The sequence below is a fragment of the Rhodotorula toruloides genome (genome assembly GCF_000320785.1).
Source record: "Rhodotorula toruloides NP11 unplaced genomic scaffold Scaffold30, whole genome shotgun sequence".
Lineage (NCBI taxonomy): Eukaryota > Fungi > Basidiomycota > Microbotryomycetes > Sporidiobolales > Sporidiobolaceae > Rhodotorula > Rhodotorula toruloides.
The window spans coordinates 195,559-219,032 of record NW_015622990.1 but is presented as its reverse complement, the minus strand read 5'-3'; the positions used below and the strand labels follow the sequence as shown (position 1 = coordinate 219,032).

General features: G+C 62.1%; 11 protein-coding genes across 11 annotated transcripts; 3 read left to right on the top strand and 8 right to left on the bottom strand.

Moving 5' to 3' along the window:
• Window positions 1-319: 319 nt before the first annotated feature.
• On the bottom strand, window positions 320-3,658 carry RHTO_05217 (GTPase binding protein Rid1; the record flags this gene model as incomplete). The annotated part of the gene is made up of 8 exons (XM_016418879.1): window positions 320-547; window positions 613-723; window positions 782-905; window positions 965-1,479; window positions 1,539-1,608; window positions 1,669-1,749; window positions 1,804-2,348; window positions 2,411-3,658. The coding sequence occupies 8 exons, from the start codon at window positions 3,656-3,658 to the stop codon at window positions 320-322; spliced, it is 2,922 nt and encodes a 973-aa protein (XP_016270389.1).
• A 452-nt stretch (window positions 3,659-4,110) lies between these two features.
• On the bottom strand, window positions 4,111-5,396 carry RHTO_05216 (NmrA family transcriptional regulator; the record flags this gene model as incomplete). Its single annotated transcript, XM_016418878.1, has 7 exons — window positions 4,111-4,243; window positions 4,313-4,529; window positions 4,595-4,687; window positions 4,748-4,795; window positions 4,861-4,888; window positions 4,960-5,010; window positions 5,064-5,396. The coding sequence occupies 7 exons, from the start codon at window positions 5,394-5,396 to the stop codon at window positions 4,111-4,113; spliced, it is 903 nt and encodes a 300-aa protein (XP_016270388.1).
• A 1,914-nt stretch (window positions 5,397-7,310) lies between these two features.
• On the top strand, window positions 7,311-8,462 carry RHTO_05215 (uncharacterized protein; the record flags this gene model as incomplete). Its single annotated transcript, XM_016418877.1, has 4 exons — window positions 7,311-7,710; window positions 7,768-7,988; window positions 8,064-8,387; window positions 8,445-8,462. 4 exons carry the CDS (start codon window positions 7,311-7,313, stop codon window positions 8,460-8,462), a joined length of 963 nt encoding a protein of 320 aa, XP_016270387.1.
• A 118-nt stretch (window positions 8,463-8,580) lies between these two features.
• RHTO_05214 (NmrA family transcriptional regulator) lies at window positions 8,581-9,831 on the bottom strand (the record flags this gene model as incomplete). The annotated part of the gene is made up of 6 exons (XM_016418876.1): window positions 8,581-8,730; window positions 8,790-8,977; window positions 9,036-9,128; window positions 9,191-9,237; window positions 9,301-9,455; window positions 9,517-9,831. 6 exons carry the CDS (start codon window positions 9,829-9,831, stop codon window positions 8,581-8,583), a joined length of 948 nt encoding a protein of 315 aa, XP_016270386.1.
• A 311-nt stretch (window positions 9,832-10,142) lies between these two features.
• RHTO_05213 (NmrA family transcriptional regulator) lies at window positions 10,143-11,448 on the bottom strand (the record flags this gene model as incomplete). The annotated part of the gene is made up of 6 exons (XM_016418875.1): window positions 10,143-10,296; window positions 10,367-10,583; window positions 10,643-10,735; window positions 10,792-10,839; window positions 10,908-11,061; window positions 11,116-11,448. 6 exons carry the CDS (start codon window positions 11,446-11,448, stop codon window positions 10,143-10,145), a joined length of 999 nt encoding a protein of 332 aa, XP_016270385.1.
• Window positions 11,449-11,738: 290 nt separating this feature from the next.
• On the bottom strand, window positions 11,739-13,236 carry RHTO_05212 (abhydrolase domain-containing protein 12; the record flags this gene model as incomplete). Its single annotated transcript, XM_016418874.1, has 6 exons — window positions 11,739-11,770; window positions 11,834-11,888; window positions 11,966-12,208; window positions 12,290-12,468; window positions 12,542-13,129; window positions 13,188-13,236. 6 exons carry the CDS (start codon window positions 13,234-13,236, stop codon window positions 11,739-11,741), a joined length of 1,146 nt encoding a protein of 381 aa, XP_016270384.1.
• Window positions 13,237-13,631: 395 nt separating this feature from the next.
• On the top strand, window positions 13,632-15,095 carry RHTO_05211 (uncharacterized protein; the record flags this gene model as incomplete). The annotated part of the gene is made up of 3 exons (XM_016418873.1): window positions 13,632-13,751; window positions 13,810-13,928; window positions 13,988-15,095. 3 exons carry the CDS (start codon window positions 13,632-13,634, stop codon window positions 15,093-15,095), a joined length of 1,347 nt encoding a protein of 448 aa, XP_016270383.1.
• Window positions 15,096-15,342: 247 nt separating this feature from the next.
• On the bottom strand, window positions 15,343-16,942 carry RHTO_05210 (peroxisomal membrane protein pex16; the record flags this gene model as incomplete). The annotated part of the gene is made up of 6 exons (XM_016418872.1): window positions 15,343-15,353; window positions 15,418-15,524; window positions 15,583-15,823; window positions 15,880-16,665; window positions 16,733-16,849; window positions 16,915-16,942. The coding sequence occupies 6 exons, from the start codon at window positions 16,940-16,942 to the stop codon at window positions 15,343-15,345; spliced, it is 1,290 nt and encodes a 429-aa protein (XP_016270382.1).
• A 292-nt stretch (window positions 16,943-17,234) lies between these two features.
• On the top strand, window positions 17,235-19,065 carry RHTO_05209 (eukaryotic translation initiation factor 3 subunit 3; the record flags this gene model as incomplete). The annotated part of the gene is made up of 5 exons (XM_016418871.1): window positions 17,235-17,393; window positions 17,692-17,914; window positions 17,992-18,267; window positions 18,326-18,425; window positions 18,483-19,065. 5 exons carry the CDS (start codon window positions 17,235-17,237, stop codon window positions 19,063-19,065), a joined length of 1,341 nt encoding a protein of 446 aa, XP_016270381.1.
• Window positions 19,066-19,614: 549 nt separating this feature from the next.
• Window positions 19,615-20,698, bottom strand: RHTO_05208 (cytochrome c; the record flags this gene model as incomplete). Its single annotated transcript, XM_016418870.1, has 7 exons — window positions 19,615-19,821; window positions 19,895-19,917; window positions 20,207-20,215; window positions 20,350-20,384; window positions 20,510-20,546; window positions 20,622-20,636; window position 20,698. Coding segments are annotated over 7 exons (327 nt in total).
• A 327-nt stretch (window positions 20,699-21,025) lies between these two features.
• On the bottom strand, window positions 21,026-23,036 carry RHTO_05207 (RAI1-like domain containing protein; the record flags this gene model as incomplete). Its single annotated transcript, XM_016418869.1, has 7 exons — window positions 21,026-21,269; window positions 21,327-21,638; window positions 21,699-21,795; window positions 21,853-21,884; window positions 21,948-22,297; window positions 22,382-22,559; window positions 22,627-23,036. The coding sequence occupies 7 exons, from the start codon at window positions 23,034-23,036 to the stop codon at window positions 21,026-21,028; spliced, it is 1,623 nt and encodes a 540-aa protein (XP_016270379.1).
• Between the last annotated feature and the right edge of the window lie 438 nt (window positions 23,037-23,474).

Here is a 23,474-nt window from a genome sequence, read left to right as displayed (position 1 = left end):
GACACGCACAAGCTGGTTGAAAGTCGCTTGAGCTAATCGAGCAGCGGTGTCAAGCGGTGAAGCGGAGCGCAAGGAGATGAAGTTCAAAGTCCCGCACGTGGGCCTGGGTACGCAAGAGGGGGAAAGCGACGACGACGAGAGGACTCTCTCGTATGCAGAAGGAGTGCGAAAGTACCTGCAATGTTGCAATGAAGAGCGGAAGAAGCCATAGACTGCGCGACAACAAGGAAACGGAGAGGCAGACCGAGGAAGAGAGGACGGAAATCTACAGGGAAGCGGTCTACGCAGGTGTGCGGATGGACAGAGAGCAAGTTGACACTCAGAAGATGGCGCCGATCTGCGGCGCGCCCGACCTCGACTGATACTGGGCGTTTTTGCGCTCAGCCTCGCGCAGGACCATCTGCTCCTCCGGTCGCAGGAAGCGGCGATCGACGCAGGCGAGGATGCGAGGGCCGAGGTTGAAGCGGGCTGAGCGAGCGAGCGAGATGTAGCGGCTCATCTCGAGGTGGAGCGACTGGTAGTAGACGAGCGAGGCGCGCCGGAGGGTCTGTCGGATGAAGCGGTGTCAGCGGGTCATCGAACGAGAACGCAGACGGAGAGCGCAGGACGTACGAAGAGCACACGCTCGAAGCCGCTCATGAAGAGCTGCTCGTGGAAGGCGAAGGCGGCCTCGACGGTCGGGCAAGTCCTCGCGATGGCGTTGATCAGGCGGAAGTGCGCCGTCTGCGGTCGCTCAGTGTCAGCCATAGAATCTGAGACGCTCGTAAGGAAGGACACGCACGCAGTAGGCCATCGCCTCGTACTCGACACCGCCCGTCATGCCACTCGGGACTTTAGGCGCTTCGATCGCGTCGGCGTCGATCTGCTCGAGAGTCCAGAACAGGTTGTTCGAGTGGCAGAAGACCCTGTACGCAAAGCGTCAGCACGGCGCGCGGTCGTAGAGGAGGACGAACTTCGAACGCACCAGAAGTAGTCCCGCACGCAGTCGGCAATCTCCTTCACCCAGGCCTTGAAGATTCTCGGCTTGTGCGCCGCCTGGATGAAGTCGACCTTCGACTCCTCCGCCTCGTTCGGCGGGCCCTCCATCAGGCTCGTGACGAAGCGGTGAGCCTGCTGGATCCGCTCGGGCGTCAAGACTTCTTCCCGCTCAACCGAGTCCATCGAGTCGTCGCCCGATTTGGCGCGACGGGTGTACCGACGGACACCACCGCTGCCGGTCCCTTCGGAACCTGAGCCAAAGTTGGGACTCGACGGCGGGACGGGCGACATCGGTGCCAGCTCGAGCGAGACCTGCGTGTCGGACCAGGCGGACTTATGAAGCGTGTCGCAGGCGGTGGGGCAGATCTCAAAGAGAGAGTGAATGAGCTCGACGAGGATCTGCCGGCAGGGAAGGTCGCCGGGACGCTTTTCGGAGAAGAGGAGGGCGGCGACGGGAAGGAAAGGCGTTGGCGAGTGCGAAGCGAGTGCACGCTTGCCGACCTGTCACCAAGCTTGTCAGTTTGTCCGCGACTAGCGCAGCCTATCTAGGCGGTACGTACTGCGGTCATCGTCAAGGCCTTGAAGCAACGCAACACCTCGTACAGGACCTGGTCGTCGTGCTGCTCCTCCCTGTACCGCGCCCGTAACTGGTCAGCTCGTTGCAGATATGAGGAAAAGCGAAGTGCGCACCTCCACTCCATGTCGAGGAGCTCCCTGAGGCGCTCAAGCAAACCGAGGTAACCGCCGCTCTTGACGAACTCGTCGATCCAGCTGCATGATTGGAGTGTCAGTGCAGCCCAGTGATGACTAAGCTCGAGGACTCACAGAGGTGCTTCGTTCCTCAAGCGACCGCGCAGACGACCCAGCTCCTTTGCCTCGAGGGTGGCGCAGCGAGTACTCCGCAACCTGACCGCCCAGAACGTCGCGTCCTCGGCTTCAACCGGGCTCGATACTTGCACAGCAGCGGTCGTACCGCTCGACTTGCCGAGGCTGCGCAGCAGGATCGACGTAGCGGAAGCCGTGCGAGAGTGCGACCTCGAGCGGCCGGATGACGAGCCAGGCCTGGACGGCGCAGAAGACGCCTTGGCGTTCTCGCCGCGCAGCGAGCTGTTCGACTTGGTCTTGCGGAGGAAAGACTTGAAGGAGGACCCGCCCTCTTTCTTGCCCTTCGGTCCGTCGAGGCGAGTGACGGCGGGAGGATGCCCGTCGTTTACGTTGAGCGAGCGTCCGCGTTGGTGCGTTGGACGATGCGAGGCGTTGAGCGATGCCGCGGATCGAGGCGGCGCCGCGCGGAGCATCTCTTCCTTGAGCGGGAGGGCGAGACCGAGCATCTTGCTTCGCACAGTCTGGTCAGGGAGCTGCATCGTGTCCTGCGATGCAATACGAAGTCAATCGGACTGCTGGTAGGGAGGAGGTCCCATATGAAACGCACCAGCAGATCCTCGAAGTCGCGCTCGATGCGCGTCCGCTTCTCATCCGCCGTCTCCGTCTGCCGCTGCTCGAAAGACTGCTTCAAACCCGCACCGAGAGAGGACGACCGGGGCCTCGCCCGCGCACGAGCTGCCGCCGGCATCTGAGGCGTCGGTGGCTGACTCTCAAGCGGAAGGCGCCTGTACTGCGCTTCGGTGGAGTCGGGACTGGCGCGACCGTACGAAGCGGGAAGAGCTTCAATGAAGGACGACGTTGGTCGTTGTGGGAGGAGGGGCCGGTCGAAGGGGACGGGACCTTCGGGTCGAAGAGGCTCTTCGCGTGTAGGGCTCGAGAGGTAGGGCAAGCCGGGACTGGACGGTTCGCGAGAAGGCTGAGGAGGGCGCGCAGGCGTCGGCGCCGTACGAATGATCTGTGGAGCGTCAAGAACCTTGTTGCGTGTCGGCGTCGCCTGAAGAACGCTCCGAGGCGCAGGGGCACGAGGCTGCTCGCCGCGCTGGAGCGTGACGACCGAAGCGACGCCCACAAACGCGTCCTCGGCAGAGTTGGTGACGAGACTGCTCGCATGCGTCGACTCGCTCGACCTCGTCGCCATTGTCAAGTCGGTGAAGGCGTCCGTCAGCTGCGAGACGTCGGTGCCGGAGCTGAGAGTACGCGGAGAGCTTGAAGATGATGCACTGGAGCTGTCGAGGCCCGCGCTGAGGGAAAGAGCGAGGCGCGAGGCGGCTGGAGAAGGTTGACTTGGGTGGTTCTCCTTGTCGACGGGGGAACGAGGGTGAGGCGAGAAACGACGGTGTCCTAGTTCGGCGACGTTCCTCTTCGCCAGCTGTCCCTGGAAGACTGAAGCTGGCACGGTGGGCGAGTGGCCGCGAGAGTCGGTAGGCGAAGAAGGAGACGGGTTTTGACTGGAGGAACGGGAGGTTGATGGACGGTTGGGCACGTCGACGCTGGGACCGAACGAGCGTTTGACTGGCGACGTCGGACCAGGCGGGAGAGCGCTGTACGGGCGCGACTTGGCCCCGAGACTGGCTTCTTCCCATCCCTGGACGAGAGAAGCGACTTTACTCCCCGTTCCGCCGGCTTCGTTCACGTTCGTCCGTTCATCGCGGTCGGTCGACGATCTCGGTCCAATCATCGGGCGGTTCCAGCGCTGCGCATGCGTTTCCCTGTCGACAGGCTCGACTCCAGTGACCAGCGTTCGCAAGAAACCTGACCGCCTCGTTGGCGACGCTGGAGGCGAGGCGGCGCTCATCGGGTTCGGCAACTGGCTGAGGAGAATGAAGATCCCGTGAAAGTCGATGGCGAGGCGGGAGGGAGCCGTAGAGGGGTGCGAGTTGAGTGACACTTCGAGGGGCTTTGGAAGGGCGAGAGGCGAGCGTGACGCGGTGAGCGTGGATGACAGCGTTCTAGCAAGGTAGTCCGACTCCCGGACAAGCCCAGCAAGCAGTCCCAGCGAGGTGAGCGAGATGAAGAAGGGCGAGTTCGCTCGTCGCGGCGAAAGGAGGAGGGGAAAAACGACGCCTCTCATCGGAGGATGTTCGGCTGGGCCTGGGGAGCTCTTATGAACCCTTCAAATACGCAAGGACTCGCCGCGTACGGAAGCGACCGCCGTGAGCGCCAGGCCACCCCAAATCGTTCTCTTCCTTCCGTCAAAACGTCGCGCTTCATCTTTCCGAGCTATGTGCAGGCTACTCTCCCGACATTTCACTTGTCCTCCGTCCCGCCAACCCTCCAGCCAGTCCTCTCGAGCCAATTGTCGAAAGTCGTCGCCTTGACGCCAAGATCCTGGAAGGTTGCGCCGGTACACGTCGTGCCAGGCTTGATTGCGTTGATGTGGCTGAGTAAACAACAGCGAAGAGAGGCGTCAGCACGGGTGCACGGCAGCGTGGAGGATCGAAGGACTGACTGAACCCAATCCTCCACTTCTTTCGCAAACTCCGGCCCACCCATCTCGGGATCAGTCCTGACCGAATCCAAATACTCCTCGACCGCGAGCGGCTCGAACTTGGCGGGCTCGCCGGTGACGGTCTGGTACTGCTTGGCCATGTCGACCGGAGTGAGGACGTCGTCCATAACCGGGTATGTCTTGCCGCCGGTGATGCGCGGCCCGCGCTTGAAGACAGCTGTATGGGGAGTTGAGTCAACGCTCTGAGGGTCAGAGTGAAGACGTGAGGCGCAGCCAGCGTACCAGTGACGAAGTTGCCCATATCGAAGCGCTCGTCGACCCACTGCATCTGGGCGTCAGGCTTGACGGGAAGGCAGAACACGGCAGTTCCGTCAGCTGGAAGTCAGTTAAGCGGTCAGCATCGACCGTTGTCGAGAGCGAGGAGAAGAAGCGCACGGTCGCGGCGAGTCCACAAAGGCAAGTCGAGGTTCGTGTAGAATCCGCCTGCAGAAATGGCATGATGTCAGCTATAGTGCCCGTTGGAGCTCGAGTATGAGAGTATGGCGCACCTGGTATGAGGATCGTGACAGCCTGGAGCTGTTCTCTCGCATAATTGCGACGGCCTTGGCGTCCCAGTGCGTGCAGTGCGTGCGTTTTCCGCCTGAAACCTCCTTCATACTGTTGAGGCCGGAGTAGACGAAATGCTGGCAGCCTGCAGCCTGTCCTTCGCAGGTTCAGCTTCGGGACAAGGAGGAAGAGAAATGAAGCGCACCTTCGCCGCATCGACGACGCCTCTGCCCTGCTTCGCCTCCTCCGAATTCTGCGCATCTTCCTGTCCTGCCGGGATCGACGGCGAGGCGAAGAAGACGCCGTACGTTCCCTGCAGGGCGTCGCGCAGAGTGTCTGGCTTGGTGAGGTCACCGTGGACAAGGGCAAAGCGGCCGGCTTGAGCAGCCTGTTTGTGCGTGTCAAGAAGCGCCTGCGCCTTCGCCGACGCTGGGTTCGACGAGATGGCGCGGACAGCGTAGTCGGCCGTCTTGAGCAGAGCAGAAACGACGCCTGAGCCTTGTTGGCCAGTCGCACCAATCACAGCGATTCGGAGCATCGATGGACGGAGAGCGTGTTTGTGGTTCAAGAAGCGTCGGCGAGCGCAATGAGCGGAGTGATACAAGAAAAGAGGAGACAGAACGACCGGCGGATTTGTGAGATGCGGCGGCACAAACCACCGACGAACGCTCCGAGGTGCTGCCAAGAAGCCGCTGGATGCTCGGCAGCTTACGCGAGCAGGAGGTCGCCGTGTTCGTAGCCTCCAGCTGGGTTCAGCGAAAGGTGGAGGCCAAGCGGCGGAGGAGAGCGTGCGCTCGGCTCAGCCAGGCAGCCAGGCGTCATAACGACGGGTGCCCTTTGCGCGTGGAGAGCAGGGCTCGGAAAGCAAAGACGGCGAACTATGTCTGTGCTGGCCGGCTTGAATGAGCGTTGTCTGGAGAAGCCGAGCCCGTTTCGGTCGAGAACTGGCGCGAGGAGTACGGCGGCGTCGGCGGCAGTCCGCTCGCTTGAAGTCGACTCGGCGGGCGGAGGAGGGGTCCAAGGAGAGGCTTGCGCGCGCGCGGGCGGAAGAGAGTCTACCCGAACAGCTGCAATGAGAAGGAGGTCAGCGGGAGACCACAGTCGGGGCTGCTGAGACATACCACTCGTCGACGCGACAGGTATCTCGGCTCCTGCAGCATGGAAACCCAGCCCAGGTCCGCCTCTTCGCATCCGAGAGTCGCTCGAGAGACCCGTCCTCCAACTCAGCAAGTCCGCCTCGCACGGCACGCCGGCTGGTTCCGCTGCTTGTGCGACATGTTGCAGCCGCTTCTGCGTCGAAGTCGAGGTGCAACGGCACGGACTGGCGCGGTGAACGGGCGTTGGCTGGTATCGCGGGGCGAGGAAGGGGAGGAGGAGCGGTCCGCCTGCGAAAGCGTCGAGCGGCGCTCTTGACCGCATGGACGTAACTGTAGCACTCGTCCAGCACCTCCAGACTGTTCAACAAGCCAGACGGAGCGAGTCGCGGACGACGACAGCGCCAAACCTGCTCGCTCGCCTCTCTCGCTCCTTCCCTTCACTCGCTGTCGCGCTGTCCAGCTGCAAAGGCTGCGATTCGTCGCTGCACGTGCACAGAGCCACCCTGCTGGCTCATCCATCGCGACGGGGTCAAGGTCCGAGGCTTCCACCAACCCGCCAGCTCGCCCTCGACGGGCAAAGTTTACAACAGACGGCGCGCACCACCAGCAAGGCCAGGGCTCTCCGTGCGAGGCCCAGCAGCTTCTCGACGAGTCGGCCTTGTCCCAGCGCGAGGACCGCTGCTTGCTCGACGACACCAGGCATGGACTTGCCCTTCCCTCGCGAGGTGGACCCGCTGTTTGTCCAGAGATCTCCTCGCTCTCGTTCCCGGCCAGGAGGGTGGCTGGGCACTGTGCGTGGCAACACGGACGAGGCGGGGCAGGAGGACCAGGGTTAGAGCGGGACAGCGCATGCGAGGGACGCTTACGAGGTCGATTTTCGGCGGGAAGATGGGATGTGCGCGAGGTTGGCGCGGTCCAGTACACGCACCGAGCACTGCTGAGCTCGCCCCCCGCGGGTCGTGTGCTCGCAGGTTATGGTGTTGGAACCGCTTGAGTGCAATTCGCGGTGGGAGGAGGTTCGCTTCCTCCTAACTCGATTCGGACTACTCTTGCGGCTGGGCACGGCACGGCGAGACACACTGCATGACGAATACTCGGCTTGGGCGCGGAAGGACGGGTTGCGCTCTCATGGGCAACACTCGGCCTCTCGTTCCAGTCGAGCGGGATGTATCGAGCAACAGCGAGCCCGCTGTGCGGCTCGCCCCGGCTTCTGACGAGGGTCGTCTCGTCGTGCGTGTCGCTGCAATGCCACTCTGTATCCTTAGAACTCGTCTGAGCGAGAGTCGAGAGCGAGAGACCTTTGCCTTGCCCCTCTCCCTCCTCCCCTTCACTCGCTGTTCTCGTACCCGCTCAGAATGACCGCCCGCTTGCCTCCCGAGCTCTTTGCACTCGTTCTTGAGCACGTCACGCGCAGTCTGAAGAACCCGCGCCCGTTCCTCGCCGCCTGCTCCCTCCTCGACCGCAACTACGGCCAGGAGGCCCAGCGCATCCTCTTCAAGCGATGCTCGCGATTGCGCCAGCCAGAACGGGTCGAGGGATGGCTCGCCTCGCCTTACAGTGTCGCGACGGAGGCCTTGGTCGTGTGGTTCCCTCCTCCCGACCATCGCGCAACCGACGACGACTTGCTCTGCGCCAGCTTCGGGATGGATTCGCGTCTGGCGAGAGTGCTGGGTCGTTGCGCAGCTCTGCAGGGTCTGCATGTCCACCTGACCAAGACGGTCTCGCCGGCGTTCCTCACGAAGGTCCCCTTGACGAGTTCGTCGAAGTTCAGGCGAATGCGCGCAATCCTGGCTGACAGTCGTTGCTCTGCAGGTCTTGAGCGCCTCGAAATCTCCGCCGAAGCAGGCTACTTCGACCCTCTTCGACGCAAACCGATCGGAACCCTTCGCCTCGACAGCTTGACATCCCTGACTATCGGCGGCGACGTGCACCAATCCTTGCTCTTTTCCCTTCACAAGTACTGCACACGCCTCACGCACCTCGACTGCACACGCAACGGCGAGAGCACCGACCCTGTCCGCGCTTACGACCTTGTTCGTGCTTCCTCAAGGACCCTGGCCAGTCTGAGTTGGCGCCAGCACGACGTCCCGACCCCGCCTTCGCTGCAGTGTTTCACACAAGAGGTGTCAAACTTGACTCGCCTGACCTACTTCCAGCTCGACGGGCCCATCTGCGGATGCTGCTACTACGCTCTCGTCCTCGCGCTTCCCCCGACTCTCGAGACTCTGGCCTTCCGCACGGAGGAACACGACATCCTTGCAGACCTCTTGCAGGCGACAATCTTCTTCAAGCAAGTCTTTGGCGGCACTTTGGGCCACCCAGTCGTCCCGAACCTCAAGCTGCTCGTCCTCCCGAAGAAGGTGAAGAGACTGCTACCGCTCGACGCGATCAACGGAGCTGCCAAGCGAGGCATCGCACTGCGCTTCACACGAGTGCGTGTCGTCGTTCACACTGTTGAGGGTCGACGCTGACCCTCCGAATCCACACAGCCGAAACCAAGCGACTGACTCTCGACTCCCGCGCGAGCAGCGCTTCCTTCTGGCTCTCGACTTTGCAAGGCTATGGTATTGAAGGAATTGTCTAGGGAACCTTCGGATAGCAGAACCAGTCTAGCAATGTCGCAATCTACCTGGCCTCGCCGCCGATCCTGAAGCCCGTGCGCTCGAGGAACGCCTTGAAAGACGAAGCCTTGACGCCCAAGTCTTCGAAGCTCTTATCCTCCTCGGGCTCATCGTGCCGTGGCAAATCGTGTCGGGTTCGAGTTCGTTCACGTACCTGCGAACCTCGGTCAGTCCTCAGTAGCGAGCAGACGAAGGTTTGACGCACTGGAACACTTCCGTGAGAGAGGGCAAGAGGGCCTCGGGAACGCCAATGAAGGCGACGTCGATCGGGGTCGCCTGGACGATCGCCTTCTCACCTGTGACGGCTTCGTACTGCGCCGCGATGTCCTTCATCGAGCAGCAGGGAACTTCGATGGGGTAGGTCTTGCCGGCGGTAGCAGCGGGATCTTTCGCGAATGCAGCTGCAGGCGGTGAACCAATTAGATGAGCCGAAGACCAGGAGGAGGAGGATGCAAGTACCGGCAGCGTAGGTGCCGACGTCGTGGCCGTCGTCGAGCCAGCCGAGCTGGAGGTCGAGCGAGCCGGCGACGCTGAAGACGGCGATACCGTCGTCTGTGAGGACACGAGCGAGGTCATCAGCCCCTCACAACGAGAAGGAGCGGGACGGGACCCACCTCCACGCCTTGCGTAAAGCGGCATCTCGAAGTTCGAGTAAAAAGCTCTGTCACCTCGTTGCTGCCGTCAACAAAGCTCTCGGCCTGAGAGGAGGGGCAGGGAGACGCACCCTGGGATGAGAACCGTCATGTTGTCCAACTTCTCCTTGGCGTACTGCTCGATCTCGGCCTTGTTCTCGAAAGGGACGACGCGGGTGTACTTCCCGCCGCTGGCTTTGGCGATCGAAGGCAGCGACGAGTAGACAAAGTGCTCGATCCCTTCGGCCTGCGAGCGCCCGCGAGGTCAGCTCACGCTCAGTTCGAGGGAAGATGGACGCCAGACGGACCTTGGCGACGTCAACGAGCGTCTTGCCCTGCTCGATCTCGTTCTCGGCGACCGTCATCGCCGCAAACAGCCCATACGCGCCCTTGAGCGCCTTCTCCAGACTCCCCTTGTCGTTCAAGTCCGCCTGGACGATCTCCAACCTTCCATCCTTGACGTACTTGTCGTGCTGAGCGAGAAGGGAGGCAGCCTTCGAACCGGAGGGGTCGGTGCTGAGCGCGCGAACGGAGAAAGAGGTCGAGGACAGCAAGGCCGCGACGACGCCTGATCCTTGGTGGCCTGTCGCGCCGACGACTGCGACCGTTCGAGCTGGAGACATTGTCGTGAGCGACTCGAGAAAGAGCGAGAAGAAGAATGAGGAGTGTGAGGAGACGAGAGAAAGAAAGGTGAGGGTGAGGAAGGTCAAGTGGCGGAGGCTGCTCCGAAGACCCGACCGCCGAGCGGCGGAGTCGTCGCGGGAGACACAAGCGAAAGTCCGGGCGCAAAGAGCCGCACACGGCACGCCGCACGCCTCACGCCCCCCAATCCCGCGTGAACCTCCGCAAACCGTCGCAAAGTACATACAAGGATTGTCAAGGTCGTTGCAAGCGTTTGCTGTTCGCCACTTGTCCGCCGTTGCCGCTGTCGCGCTCACTTGCCCATCGACCCACCCACCCTCCAGCCCGTCCTCTCAAGCCACGCCTCGAAAGTTGTCGCCTTGACGCCGAGATCCTGGAAGCTGTGGTCGTCCTCGGGCTTCATCGTTCCCGTGCAGGTCGTGCCGGGCTGGACGTCATTGATGTGACTGCGGGCGAGCACAGTGAGAGTAGCGTCGTTAGCTCGGAAAGGGAGAGGACGGAGGAATTGAGACGGACTTGAACATATCCTCCATCTCCCTCGCGACGCCCGGTCCGCCCATCTCGGAATGCGTCTTGAAGAAGTTGAGAACATCGTCGAGCGGAACCGGCTCAAACTTGGCTGGCTCGCCGGTGATGCCGTGATATTGCTTGGCCATCTCGACGGGCGTGAGAGCGGGACTCATGACCGGGTAAGTCTTGCCGGCGGTGATGCCCGGCCCGCGCTTGAAGACAGCTGCAGCCAACGACGCGTCAACTTTTGCAACGGAGTTGACAGGAAGCAGCTGGACGTACCGCTAACGAAGTTGCCCATGTCAAAACGCTCGTCCGTGTACTGCATCTGGGCGTCGGGCTTGACGGGAAGGCAGAAGACGACGGTACCATCCGCTGCGGAGAGATGGGTAAGCCAAAAAGACTGAATACGATGAGAGAACGGTACGCACGGTCGCGACGGGTCCAGGACGGCCAGTTAAGGTTGCTGTAGAAGGCGCCTGCGAGACTCGAGCTTCGTTAGCCAACTCAAGGCACTAGTAGGGTCGAGCACAGGAGCGAGGTGCACCTGGAATGAGGACTGTGACGGCACTGAGGTTCTGCCTGGCGTAGTCGGCGACAGTCGCCTTCGAGTCCCAGTGCGTGCAGTGCGTGTACTTTCCGCCGGAAGTCTCCTTCATGTTTCCGAGTCCCGAGTAGACGAAGTGGTGGCAGCCGACAGCCTGTCCTGGCGAGAGTCAGTTTCGAGGTAGAGAACGGGAGGGGACAAGGCGCACCTTGGCCGCATCGACGACACCCTTGCCCTGTTTCGTCTCCTCCGAGTTCTCTGCGTCCTCGCGCCCGTCCGGAATGAAAGGCGAAGCGAAGAACACCCTATACGTCCCGTGAAGCGCATCGCGAATCGTGTCCGGTTTGGCGAGGTCTGCATGGACGATGGTGAGGCGGCCGAGGTGGGCGGCTTGCTTGTGCGTGTTGAGGAAGGCCTGCGCCTTTTCCGAGGACGGGTTCGACGAGATCGCGCGGACGGAGTAGTCGGTCGAGGCGAGGAGAGCAGAGACGACGCCCGAGCCTTGCTGGCCAGTCCCACCGATGACAGCGATCGTTGGCATTGTTTAAGCGTGCGTAGCAAGGGTTAGAGTGACGTGCGAGCGAGAGAGTGAGAGTGAGGAGGAGAAGGAAGAGAAAAGGGGCAGGTGTGGGACCCGGCAGCGTCACACTGTCCGCGGACAGCAGCGGAGGACTTTGAAGATCGCCAATCAGGATTCACGACGCTCAGTAAGCCAGTGGGAGGAAAGCGCCGCTGCCCGAAGCAGCGAGGCGAGGCGGCGGGTTGAGAAGGCCACGCCGTTCAGACGAGGGGTTCTTTCGTTCGTACCAAAGCCACAGCGATGCATTACACTCAAGGCTCTCCGGGACGCACCATGCTCTTGACTGCGATGAGCGACGCCGTCAGACAGGCCGTGCGAGCTGATCGGCGGGAGAATCGGGACGCACTCAGCTCGACGGAGTACTCGGAGGTTCCAATCTCGTTGTGAGCGCCCTTCAGAGCCTGCGCACGGCACCATCGCGCGTCAGTACGGGTTTTGAAGATCGAGAGACGCAGAAGAGACAGAGCGAGCGGCTTACCTCCGCCCAAACGACCTCTCCCTTCCCCTCGCCTCTCTCGAAACGGCTCACGACTCCCCATCCACCCGCCTTTGTCTCCTTCACCAACTTTCCCCTCGCCAACTTGAGCGCCTCGTTCTGGTCCGACTCGGCGTGCTGCGAGAGGAGGGGGCCAAGGAGGTGTTCTGCGAGGGTGCGGGTGTGCGAGAGCGGGATGACGGGATCGTTGTGGGCGTGGAGGATCAAGATAGGCGAGCGGATGGACTGTGTGAGGTACGAGAAGAGTGAGCAGTCGCCGTTTGCGTCAGCGAAGACGTGCGGGAGACTCTGAAGTTGCCTACGCACGTCAATCACGCTCCTCGTGTCGAAGCGGGTACGAAGAAGGCGAAGGAGCCCTTCGAGGAGGCGAGGAAAGCGCTGAAGGGGCGACAGGATGGGGATGTAGTTGCCGAGCTTGTAGGTCTCGAGCAGGGAGGCGACGGATGAGAAGGGCGCGACGAGGATGAGGGCGCGAGGGTGGATGCCTGCGGGAGTGCAAGTCAGCGCGACTCGAAATGCGCAAGCCGGCGCACGGAAGAGGGACAGCCCGTCACGCACCTTCCTCCGCAAGCCTCGCCACCATTCCAGCACTCACTCCCGTCCCGAGAGACTGTCCCATGACCGCAATCCTGCTCGCTGGCACGCCCTTGTCCTTGTACACGTAGTCGAACGCGCGCCTCGCATCCGTCAACAGGCCTTCCTCGGACGGCGCCGTACGAGACGAGTCGGCAAAGCCACGATAGTCGTAGATGACGAAGTTCGCGTACATGTCGCTCATGTGGCGAGCAACGCGAACTCGGTTCCCTGCTGCCCTCGTCGCGGCGTTGCCATGGTTGTAGACGACCGTCGGATGCTTCGGGCTCTTGAGCGCCGCGTCAAACACCTCGTTCGGCAAAGGGCCTTCCTCGGGCACACCGTACTTCTCGACCGCCTCCTCGTACAAATCCCGCGGAAGGACGTGCCACGCGCCCAGCCTAACGCCATCGCTCGTCGTCAAGTTGAAAGGGCGGACCTTGCCAGGCGCGAAACCGACGGATTCGGGACGAGAGAAGTCGACGCCGAGGGGGATGCGGACGTGGTGAAGGTAGATGAAGGCGTTCTGGATTGGCTCGAAGGCGAGAGAGGCGAGGAAAGCGATGTAGGCGACTGCAAGAGAGGGTCAGGTTCAGCGAGTGGATGAGCATGTCATGCTTCGAGTGCGCACCTCCGACCCAGATCACCCAGCTGTGTGCCCTTCGTAGGATGCTCGTCATCTCGGCCAGTGCTCCGTCTCGGCTATTGTCCGTCCGGTCGAGTACAAGCTGGTCGGGAGGGTCGACGGGCAAGTGGGTAGAGGTCGTGTCAAGAGCTCGGGAGAGGCGCGGACTCGGTAGATGCTATTGAGGGTGCTCAAACGCAAGGCCAAGAAGGCAAACAAGCAGTCTCGGCTAGTCGAAGTGAGCCGTTCTTCGCCAACGTCGTTCGCTGATGAAGTCGCTCCCCTTGACCACCTTCACCACGCTCGAACCAGCTGGACGAACTCGAACACACTGCTAGACAGCTTGAGAGTCCAGATCTGCTCCTGCGACCACCCACCAGCTCGATTCACCCTCCCACTCTCCCTCTCCAGCCCCCACATCATCCTCATCGCTCACACGACAACGCGGCCATGGCGCCCTCCATCGACGTGTTCGTCACTTCGATCCTCTCCAATCCGGCCATCCGAGGCAGACACGAGCGAGTCAGGCGGTGCTTGACGAGTGCGAGGGTCTCGTACCGCGAGCATGATGTGCGTTCCCTCGCTCTTCGATGCGCTCGCTCTTGCTCACCTGGCTTTCGTGGGACAGGTCGCGAGTGACGAGGCGGCCAAGAGCATGTGGAAGAGAAAGAACGGCGGGAAGAACGAGTTGCCATGCATCCTGGTTGACGGGGAGCCAGTCGGCTCAATAGAGGATCTTGACGAAGCGTGCGTGCGAGGTTACAATTGCTCGCAGACGAACGCTGACAGCTCATCTCCCCGCGCAGCGTCGAGTTTGGCGAACTGCGGCAGTTCCTGCGACTAGACTCGCCGGCCGCTCCTCTCCCTGCCTCAACATCCGGCTCTTCCGCCGCTCCATCCGACTCTACACCCTCGGCCCAGCCGTCAACCACCTTCACCTCTCATCCCTCCGCTCCAACCTCCTCAAAACCCAAACCCTCCATCGACGACTTCGCCGACTTGAACCTCTCCGCCTCCGAACTCGCCGAACTAGCGCGCGAGATCGAAGCAGGCGAGACTTTCTCATCCGCTTTGACGCCCTCTACTTCCTCCGCACTCGACTCCACGGCAAGCAAAGGAGGGGAAGGCGGAGGGTTCTCCTTCGCTTCCTCTGCGACGCAACACTTCGACCCCGTTCACTCACCAACCGAGCCTCTTAAGCTCGAGAAGGTCAATTTCGTCCGCCCGCTTCCAGATCGGCCGCTGCACCAAGCCGGTGAGGCGGACGAGTTGGAGGGTATTGAAGGGCTGGACGAAGTGGGAGAGGACGAACTGGAGAAGTTGGCGAGGGAGTTGGAGGAGATGGATGCCGAGTTCCGGCGGAAGAAGGAGAATCGACTATCTGCGACGAAGGGGGAGAAGCCTCCAGTCCCGGACAAATCAGACTCGGGCCTCGACGACCCCCCTCTCCCCTCCAAGCCACTCCCGCCTCTCACTTCTCCCTCAAACCTCAAGCCCGACCTAGCGAGCAAGACGACCATCGAAGGAGACGGCGGCGCGAGCTTGTCTGCTCCGTTGGTCGAGATCGAGCCACTCAGGTTGTCGGGACGGGAGAAGGCGAGTTTGATGGCGGACGAGGCGCCGAGGGAGGTCGAAGTCCAGCCTGTCTCGGAGCTGGAGAAGCACGTTGCGGAGACGCCTCTCCCTTCCACCGACGGCGCCGACGACGCGCGAGGAGCGCTCGGACGACCGACTTCGACTCGCGAGGCGGAGGCTATCAAGGCGTCCTTGAACGGCGGTCAAGGGGAAGAGGCGAGTCCAATGCCGCACTTTGGAGTCGAGGACATGCTGCCCCAAGCTCAGGGCCAGCGTGAACGAGGGAAGAACGACGTGGATGAGCGGGTTATCAACGCGATTCGAGGTGGCGAGTTGTAGCGGCTGAGCGAAGCGGTTGCGTCGCATCTCTCTGTGCATGACTAGCATGTTTGCGTCCACCCTGTACCCCCGTGATTCCCGTGGTGACGGAGTTAGATGGAGCTTGCTATTCCTGAGCGAGCGAGTCAAGGTGCTAGACAATACAAGACTACAACGACGACCAGACAGCCCGGGCACGACAACGAGATACTCAGGGTACACTACAGCGCAGGCGAACGAGTACATGGGACGGGGCGGGACGGGGGGATCAAGCCGTGTCTGCGTGGCAGGCCGAGGATCGTGTCAGCCGAGGGAGATGGAAGGGAGCGCGAGATGAGCGCACAGTAGTAGTACTCGTCGATTAGGGGAACGTAGTCGTGCAGCAGCGTCGCGACGAATCCAATGACGGGCTTGTCCTCGAACCTGCGTGCCATACCTTCGAGTTGCGGCCTGCCGGTCCACTTTCGTCAGTCCGCGCTCACGCAGAAGAGAGAGGGAGTGGACGCACTTGGTCCAACTCTCCCACACAGGTCCCCTCAGCAAGTACCACCAAAACATCCTTCCCCTCTTGCTCGTCTCCTGTCTCTCCAACTCGCTCGGTGTCGCGTGAGGAAGCATCGGCCCGCTCGCCTTGTCGGACGCGAGGCGTGTTGTCGATGTGGAGCGGAGGGAGAAGGCGAGGTATTCGAGCGAGAGCGAGAGGAGGTACGGGAGGGTATGGCGCCGGCCATATTTGCGCATTGCGAGGACTGCGCGCGCAAGAGTCAGTGAGAGCGCGAGGGGGCTGAAGAGAGGGAAAATGCACCGTAGATGAGTGGTCGGAGGATCCAGATGATCTCGGCGACTCGCTTGATGCCCTTGGCCTTCGCGACCAAGTCCTGCGGCCGCTTGACGTCCTCGACCGTCAACACCCTGCTCATCAAGTACTCCTTCCCTGCGTCCTTCGTCCGCGCGCCCACTCCACCACCAAACTGCGCCAACGGATCCGCCGCGTCCCCGCCCTCGCGTCGCAAAGACGCAAGCGTAGGCCTCACATACCCCGTCCTCGCGCCAGTCCAGAACTCGCTCTCCTCGACTTCGGCCTGCACCATCCCGAGTTCGAGGTCCGTCTGACCGTGTTCTTGGCGAAGAAGGACGTCGGCTGCGCTCTGAGGCTTCGGAGCAGCGGTCGCTTCTGAACCGTCCTTTTGCGCTGCCCGCCTCACCCGCGCAAGTCGTTCCCGGTTGAGTTCCAGCAGTCCGGGATCGACTTCCCTCTCTGCGACTGGAGGCTGGACGCCCGTACGTCCCTGCGTCGCGCCCATCAATCCGAGCCTGAGCAAGGCCTTGAGCGCCTCAATCGCAATGACCGTCTTTTCCGCTCCTTGGCGGCCCTTCTTCTTCCGCGCCACCATCTCGAGCAACAGCTCCAACGACTGAACGACGCTGAGAGAGTGGGCGAGGAGGTTGTAGGGCTTTGAATGGGTCGTGAAGTGTCGGGTGTAGCGGGTGTGGGAGGACGAGGGCGGGCGGAGCGGAGCAGGGAGGGCGGAGACGGCGCGGTGGAGGATCGAGTCGTGGTAGAGGCTGATCAAGTTCAGCACCGAGTAGACTGCGGCGATGCGATGCGTAAAGGTCAGCGGTGTGTGGGGAGGAGAGAGCGAGATGGGAGGCCGCACGCCCTTCGGATGCGACTTCGGCGTCTTGGAATCGGCCTGGGAGGAACCATGTGAGTGTTCGGAGGGTCGACTCGATGCTGGCGATGCGGGATGCGTTGGCGACCAGTCCTGCCTCGTCTGCGAGTCGCGCGAGTGAGCGGTCAGCTGAGTGGGTTCGCGGGTGAGTCTGGGAGTGTACACACAGTGCTGGAGTGCGCCTGAGACGGTCATCGCTGCTGCAGAGGGAGAGTGAGAGCGGTAAGGAGAGCGAGGAGGAGAAGCCGGACGAGACGAGTTGCCGGGTCCACCTCTCGCACCCTCGCAGAGTGACTGGCGAGTGTACTCGAAATTCTAACGAGTGTATTGCACGATTTACTGGCCAAGTAGCGAAGCAATCTGAGCAGTTGTGAGGACCCGTTGCGGGACTTAGGCAGGACAGCTCCACCGCCAGCTCGCGCTCACCACGCCGCTCAGCCTCGCTCTCGTGCCCTCTCCAGGCTCACAGCTGACACACACGGCGACCATGAGCACCGCCAAGACCCTCGCATCCATCGCCGCACCCGCGCCAGAGGTCATCGACGAGCCCCAGGTGCAGCCAAAGCACGAGTCGAAGAGGCAAAAAGCGCTGCTCGACGCCGGGCTCGCAGAGACGCGTGTCGAGCGCGTCAGGGTCGATGGATTGGTGCGTGGCGAGTTACTCTGGACTCGGGACGGGCGCGCAGAGGGCGAGGAGGGCGGACAGACGGCGATGGAGAGGATCCCTTTCTTCGGATGGACGCGCTACACAAGGCTTGCGGGGGCATGCTGAGGAGTGCATTGCTCCTCTGAGTGCTAGTGTGTACTTTCTGGGAGGCGGCACGCTGGTCTAGCGCTGGAGGACTCCCGCCTCATCCCCCTCATCTGTCGGAGCGATGGACGGGGCAAACCACCCATTCTCGCTTGCGGAACAGCTCCCCTGACTCGGTTGATCCCGCACACAGGCCTTGATGAAGATCATCAAGCACTCTCGCGAGTCGCACGCCGTCAACCCCGCACCCGCCAACACCTCGAACGCGACCGTCACCTTCTCGCCCGCGGTCGGCCAGCTCTTCGGAATCGACTCGAACGGAACCCTCGAGGTCAGCAATGCGTTTGGGTTGCCTGCTGGAACGTTTGGTGGACCTCCGTCGGACGGACAGGACGAGAGTAAGGGCGTCAAGGCTGGTGCGTTCGCAGAACCCGCTGCATCCGTTCGCTCGTACAGTCGGACTGACGCTTGTCGGCTTTTTGAAACCACGCAGCCACCAAGTACACCCAGCAGCTCGTCAGCCGCATGTCGGACCTGAACGCCGACGCCTCAGTCGTGGGCTTCTACACCTCGACCAACAACGGCCAGGTCCTCGCCACGGGCGGCTTCATCGAGGCGCTTGTCGGCGCACAATTGTCCGGCGGCGGAGTCGGGAGCCTCCAGCGTGCTCAGCCGGTCAACCGCGCGGGCGTGGTTGGGCAGAAGGGACCGGTGCAGTTGCCCAGTGGGGAGGCGAACAAGAGCGGGAAGGGCATCGCGCTTGTCTACGGTGCGTGCGGACATCATACCTCTGAGACGCGCAAAGCTAATGGAGTGAGCATGCGCAGACATTGCGAGCGCGACGCAGGGTGCTGTCGGCCTCAAGGCGTACCGCCTCTCGCAGGCCTTCATCGACGCGTACCGCTCGGGCAAGTTCGACACTGCTAGGTGCGTCGCCATTCGCTCGTCCGCGAGGACTCCGCTGACGTGCTCGCCCGTCCGCAGCCTGATCCAGCACAAGCTCGTTCCGACCAACATCCTCGAGGAGCTGCCCGTGACCGTCCACTCGTCCGCGCTCTTGACCGCCTTCCTCTCGACCCTCACCGCGCCGACCTCCTCGTCGCCGACCTCCCCCCTGTCGACACCCACCTTCTCCCCCCTCTCCCTCTCTTCCCCCTCGTCCTCGTCGCACATTCAATCGTCGCACACCCCCGCCCCGCTCACCCAACCGCTCCAACACCTCCTCTCTTCTCTCGAGACTCACCAAGCGCACCTCTCGACTCTCTCGTTCCAAGCGCGCCAGCTCGCGCGCGACCGCACCCGACTCGAGGCCACCCATCCGGCTGTCGCGAAGAGGCGCTTGGAGAACGAGCAGCGCGCGAGGGAGGGTCTCCCTCCTCTGCCTATGACGGACGACGAGGTCCGTGCGGGTTTGAAGGAGCCCAGCAGGCTCGAGACGATGTGTGCGCTTGCGGCGGTCGAGGGAGCGGCGAAGAGTCTTGCCGAGGCGACCGGGACGGCGATCGCTAGGGCGTATGGGGCCAAGGCGGGCGTCGAGGGAGCGGAGCCTGCGTCCGCTACGGCGTGAGCAGTCTCTCGCTTCGGTTCTCGCTTCGTTCCTCTCTCTCGCGCGCGTGTCTCTGTAGATCTCCACCCGCCGCTCTCGCTTACCGAGGCGGTTGACCTGTGACTGTCCTTGCAACCAAAACTACCGGGCGTTGCGCCTCATCCATCTCGGGGAGTCGTGCGAGACCTATGCTACTGACGAGTCGGCGAGAGAGGCGACGAAGCGCAACATCATTCTGATTCGTTCATTCGGGGGGCAGCATGTGCGTCCTCGACTGAGGAGCGTTGACGCTGCATGCTAGATTGCGCTGAGAGGAGTGAGCGCGTGGGATAAGGAGAAAGAGCGGAGCGAACGGGCAGAGGAACGCAGAAGCGGCGACGAATGGAGCAGATGACGCTGAGCGACGCGCTGAAATGGGGTGAGAAGGGTGCTTTGCAACAAGGTGTGTTGTTCGTTTGTCGAGGGCAAACCGAATCAGAGAAGAAGAGTCAGAAGAAGTCTAGGGGGTAGGATATGATTCTCGTCTCCCTCTTTTGGCGAACCGTCCATCAACCTAACACGCCTGGGCGCTTAGGCAGTCGACTCCTTGAGCCAAGTGATGAGGTCGTTGCGGTCCTTTGCCTTCTTGAGACCGGCAAAGGCCATCTTGGTGCCGGGGATGTACTTCTTCGGGTTCTCGAGGTAGTCGAACAGAGTGTTCTCGTCCCAGTGGACGGCGGCCTTCTTGTTCGCCTCGGTGTAGGAGAACGACTCGACCGAGCCGGACTGGCGGCCGAACTGGGAGAGCAAGGGAGGTCAAGGTCAGCGAGAGGTATTCCGAGAGCCAATGGCGAAGGGACGCGAAACGCACGAGACCGTGGAGGTTAGGGCCGACTGAACGTGGCGCAACGAGGAGAACGTCAGCGAACGGTACGGGAGAAGAAACACGCAACCATGCGACCGCGTCCGCCTCAGACAGTCTCGCCATCGCTCAATCCGCCACGATCGCCGACATCGCCCACGAGTCCTCGTTCGTCGGCTCCTCTTGCGCCGTCTGAGCGAGCGCAGTCTGTCCCTCGCTGCCAGATCCTCCAACATCCGCCAATTCTCGCCGTCCGCATCCTCCTCGACCCGATCGTCCCGCTCCTCGCTCTCGCGCGCAAACGATCAACGGCGGACTAACCCTTGTTGGCTGTTGCGAGTCGCGATCAAAGCAAAGCGAGACGGATCAGCATCTGTGCGTGCCGTCATTGGGCGACGCGGCGGGCTCGGCGTCCTCCCTCTGCCGGCCCTCCGCGCGCGCAAGAGAAGAGAAGAGGGACGCACCACCTCCGGACTCGACGGTGTGGCACTGCGCGCAGCTATCGGCGGCGAACGTCGAGCGAGAGTCAGTTTGCGATGCGATGCGGTGATGCGCGAAGGTCGTGCGCAGACGGGGGTGGCGCTCGTCGTGTAGCGCTCTGGCGGGAGGAGGAGTGAGACGCACCGGGTCTTGAAGAGGTTGGCACCCTTGGCGGCGTCACCTGTGCACCGAACGAGGCGTCAGTCAACACGCGCGAGGCTGGGTGTCGTCGTGGGTGTGTCGAGCAGGGACGAACCGGACTCGAATCCCACTGCGCGCGGCGAGGGCTGGGTCAGCTTGCGGTGTGTTGTGAGCGTGTAGATGGAGCGTACTTTTGTATTAGTGTGTGGTAAGGAGGAGGTGGCGAGGTGAAGAGAGCGAGAGAGCGGCGAGCGAGAAATGTTGCGCCGCACTTCGGAGCGAAGCGGATTGGACAGCACCCGCTCACTCCTCGCTGCAACGCTTCCGAAGGCGTACACTGCAGCCTCATAACATAAAAGGACTCGCTCGAGAGATGGCTGTCGACGGCGCCTCTCCCGACCGCACCAAGCCAGAACCCGACCTCTCCTCATGTTGGTCGACGACAGCAATCTCTCGCTCACATCGCTCTTTCACCCCTGCAACTGCTCAAACACCCTCTTACACGCGCTCGCACTGGGTCTACCGCTTCAACCCCGCCGCTACGCCTGTTACGGGTGGACGCACACTCGTTCCGCAGCTGCTCCCGTTGGATCCGTTCGTAGCTGGAGGAGGAGGCGGCGGGGGAGGGATGGGACGAGAGGGGTGCAAAGTTGGGACTTGCGGGTCGAGAGGAGCGGGCGGAGGAGGAGGAGGCGATGGGCGCGGCCGAGTTGACGGGGCGGAGGAGGAGGGAGTACCGTTCGTCGCTGGTCTTGCTTCGTTCCTGCTCATCCTCCACCATCAGCTCTCTCCAAACCAGAGAATAGCGGCCTGGACTCACTGCCTCTCCCCCACCCTCCCTCTCCGCTCCCTCACTTCCTCCACCCACCTCCTCAGCAAGAACCCGACCCTCTCTTCCTCCCTCTTCGCTCCCAGCACTTCCACCCGGACTTCCTCCCTACTCAACTCGCGCAGGCGGACGTGCGGGCCATCGCGAGAAGAGGGGTCGAACGTGAGGCGGAAGACGGGGTAGTCCTCGTCTGCGGAGAGGGTGGAAGGGTGGGAGGAGATAGTCGAGTGGATGAAGGACAGTAGCGAGCGGGCGGAGGCGAGACAAGCGCCTGGATCCCACGCATGCGGTTTCCCTCTCACCCTGTTCCACATCCATCGTCAGTTCCGTAAGCGAGGAAGGCAGGGGAGGGAGCGGACGCACAGGCGAGGAATGTCGAGCGTATTGAAGCTTTGTAGGCCGGTGAGGTGGCCGGCGCGGGTGCGGAAGCCTACTGTGACGGTTGGGACGCCGAGAAGGACTGTGTGGACGGTTTTCGTCAGCGGGAGGAGAAAGACAAGGGAGACGGGAGACGCACAGGACTGGACGTAGTGCTTGAGGAGCTTGTGTCTGTCCCCACGAGGCCCATCAGTCCCTCAATCCCGAAGAGGGGAAGGAAAGTCGCCTGCGCACCTCTCGAAATTCACCTCATCCCTCTGACTCTGAATCACCAGATTGGTCTTCAACTCGACAAAGTCCCTCGTCCCTATCCGCTCCTTGTCCGCTCCAGGTCGGACACAATCGACTTCTCCCCCGACGATGGTGCGGAACTCGCCCAGAGAAGTCTTGACGACGCTGCACCACTGGACGTTCGTGTTCGGTACGCTGAACTCTTCCGTAGCGGCGGAGGGAGAGGAAGAGGAGGTCGTGCAGAAGGATTCGAACGAGTAGCCGTAGTATGAGGCGAGGGCGTTGGATGATTCCGAGGCGGCTTTGGCGGCCAGTTTGGAGGGCGGATTCGATTCTTCGATGTAGAGACAACCCTGTGCGTCGCAAATCGTGAACTCGCATCAGCTGGGACTACTCGAAGCAATAGACTCGTCGATTGGAGGTCTCGCGCAACGCACGTCCAGCACCATGGCATTCATTTCCCACCCATCGACCCTTCGTCCCTTCGCAGCATTCTCCGCCTCGTACACCGCGAGCATCAGCTTGGTCATCATTCCTCGCCAGGTGATGACCGACACTTTGCTCAGGACGTCGTCTGCTCCGCCAGTGGAGTCGCGTGCGGCCCATGCTGATAAGCTAGTCGACCCGTCATCGTCAGCCAGGTCAACAGTGAGAGGCCAAGAAGGTGAAAGAGGGGACGCACGTATCAACCAACGCATCCAACCCCTCATCCACCACTCCATTCCTCCAAACCGCCTCCCCGAAACCCTTATTCAAGTCGCTCCCCATCCTGGGTTCGCGATACCAAGCCAATGCGTCGTCTTTATTCGATGGGTCGAGGAGGAGTTCGCGGGTGGGAGAGTAGGAGAAGGAGGTTAGGTGGTGAGGGAGCTGGAAGGTGGGTGCGGGGGTGGAGAGATAGTACGAGGGTGGGTTGATGGAGAGGGAGGCGCTCGGCGTTGGAGCGGTAGCGGGAGAGGAAGCGACGGCAGGAAAGGAGGGGATGGAAGGAGCTGCTGAGGATGGTTCGCCAGTCGCTAGGCGCTGGGCAGGCGGCTGCGCACCTTCGGGCGGAGGCGACGTGCGCGGTCGTTTGCGAGGAGGTGCAGACATCGTTGTGAGTGTGCTATACGGAGGGCAAGACCTGTCAGCGCCACCTGTCAGCGCAACCTGCCAGGACGAACGAGCGAAGCAGGTCCTCAGTGTCTTCCAGAAAACGCGGCGCACCTGTAGCTGAGCTCTGATTCTGATCCTCGAGCGGGGTTTCGGGGTCGTCGTAAGCTGTCTCGTGCGCCGTACAAGCCGTTGCAGAGTTGCTTGTCGTCGAAACTGATGAAGATGAGGAGGGGGGTGCAGTGGACGAGGCGAGAGCGCGGAAAGGGCAAGGCGCGTCTCCAGCCAATCGAGTCAGCTCGTAAGACACCACTCCCTCAGCGATTCGACAGCCTGTGTCGTTGGCGAGCGTGGACGGGAGCCGACCTCGAACTTGGCCTCTCTCGCTCAACCAAGACCCTCGCTGTCCTCGCTCACCTCGGATAGGCGCTCGTTGTG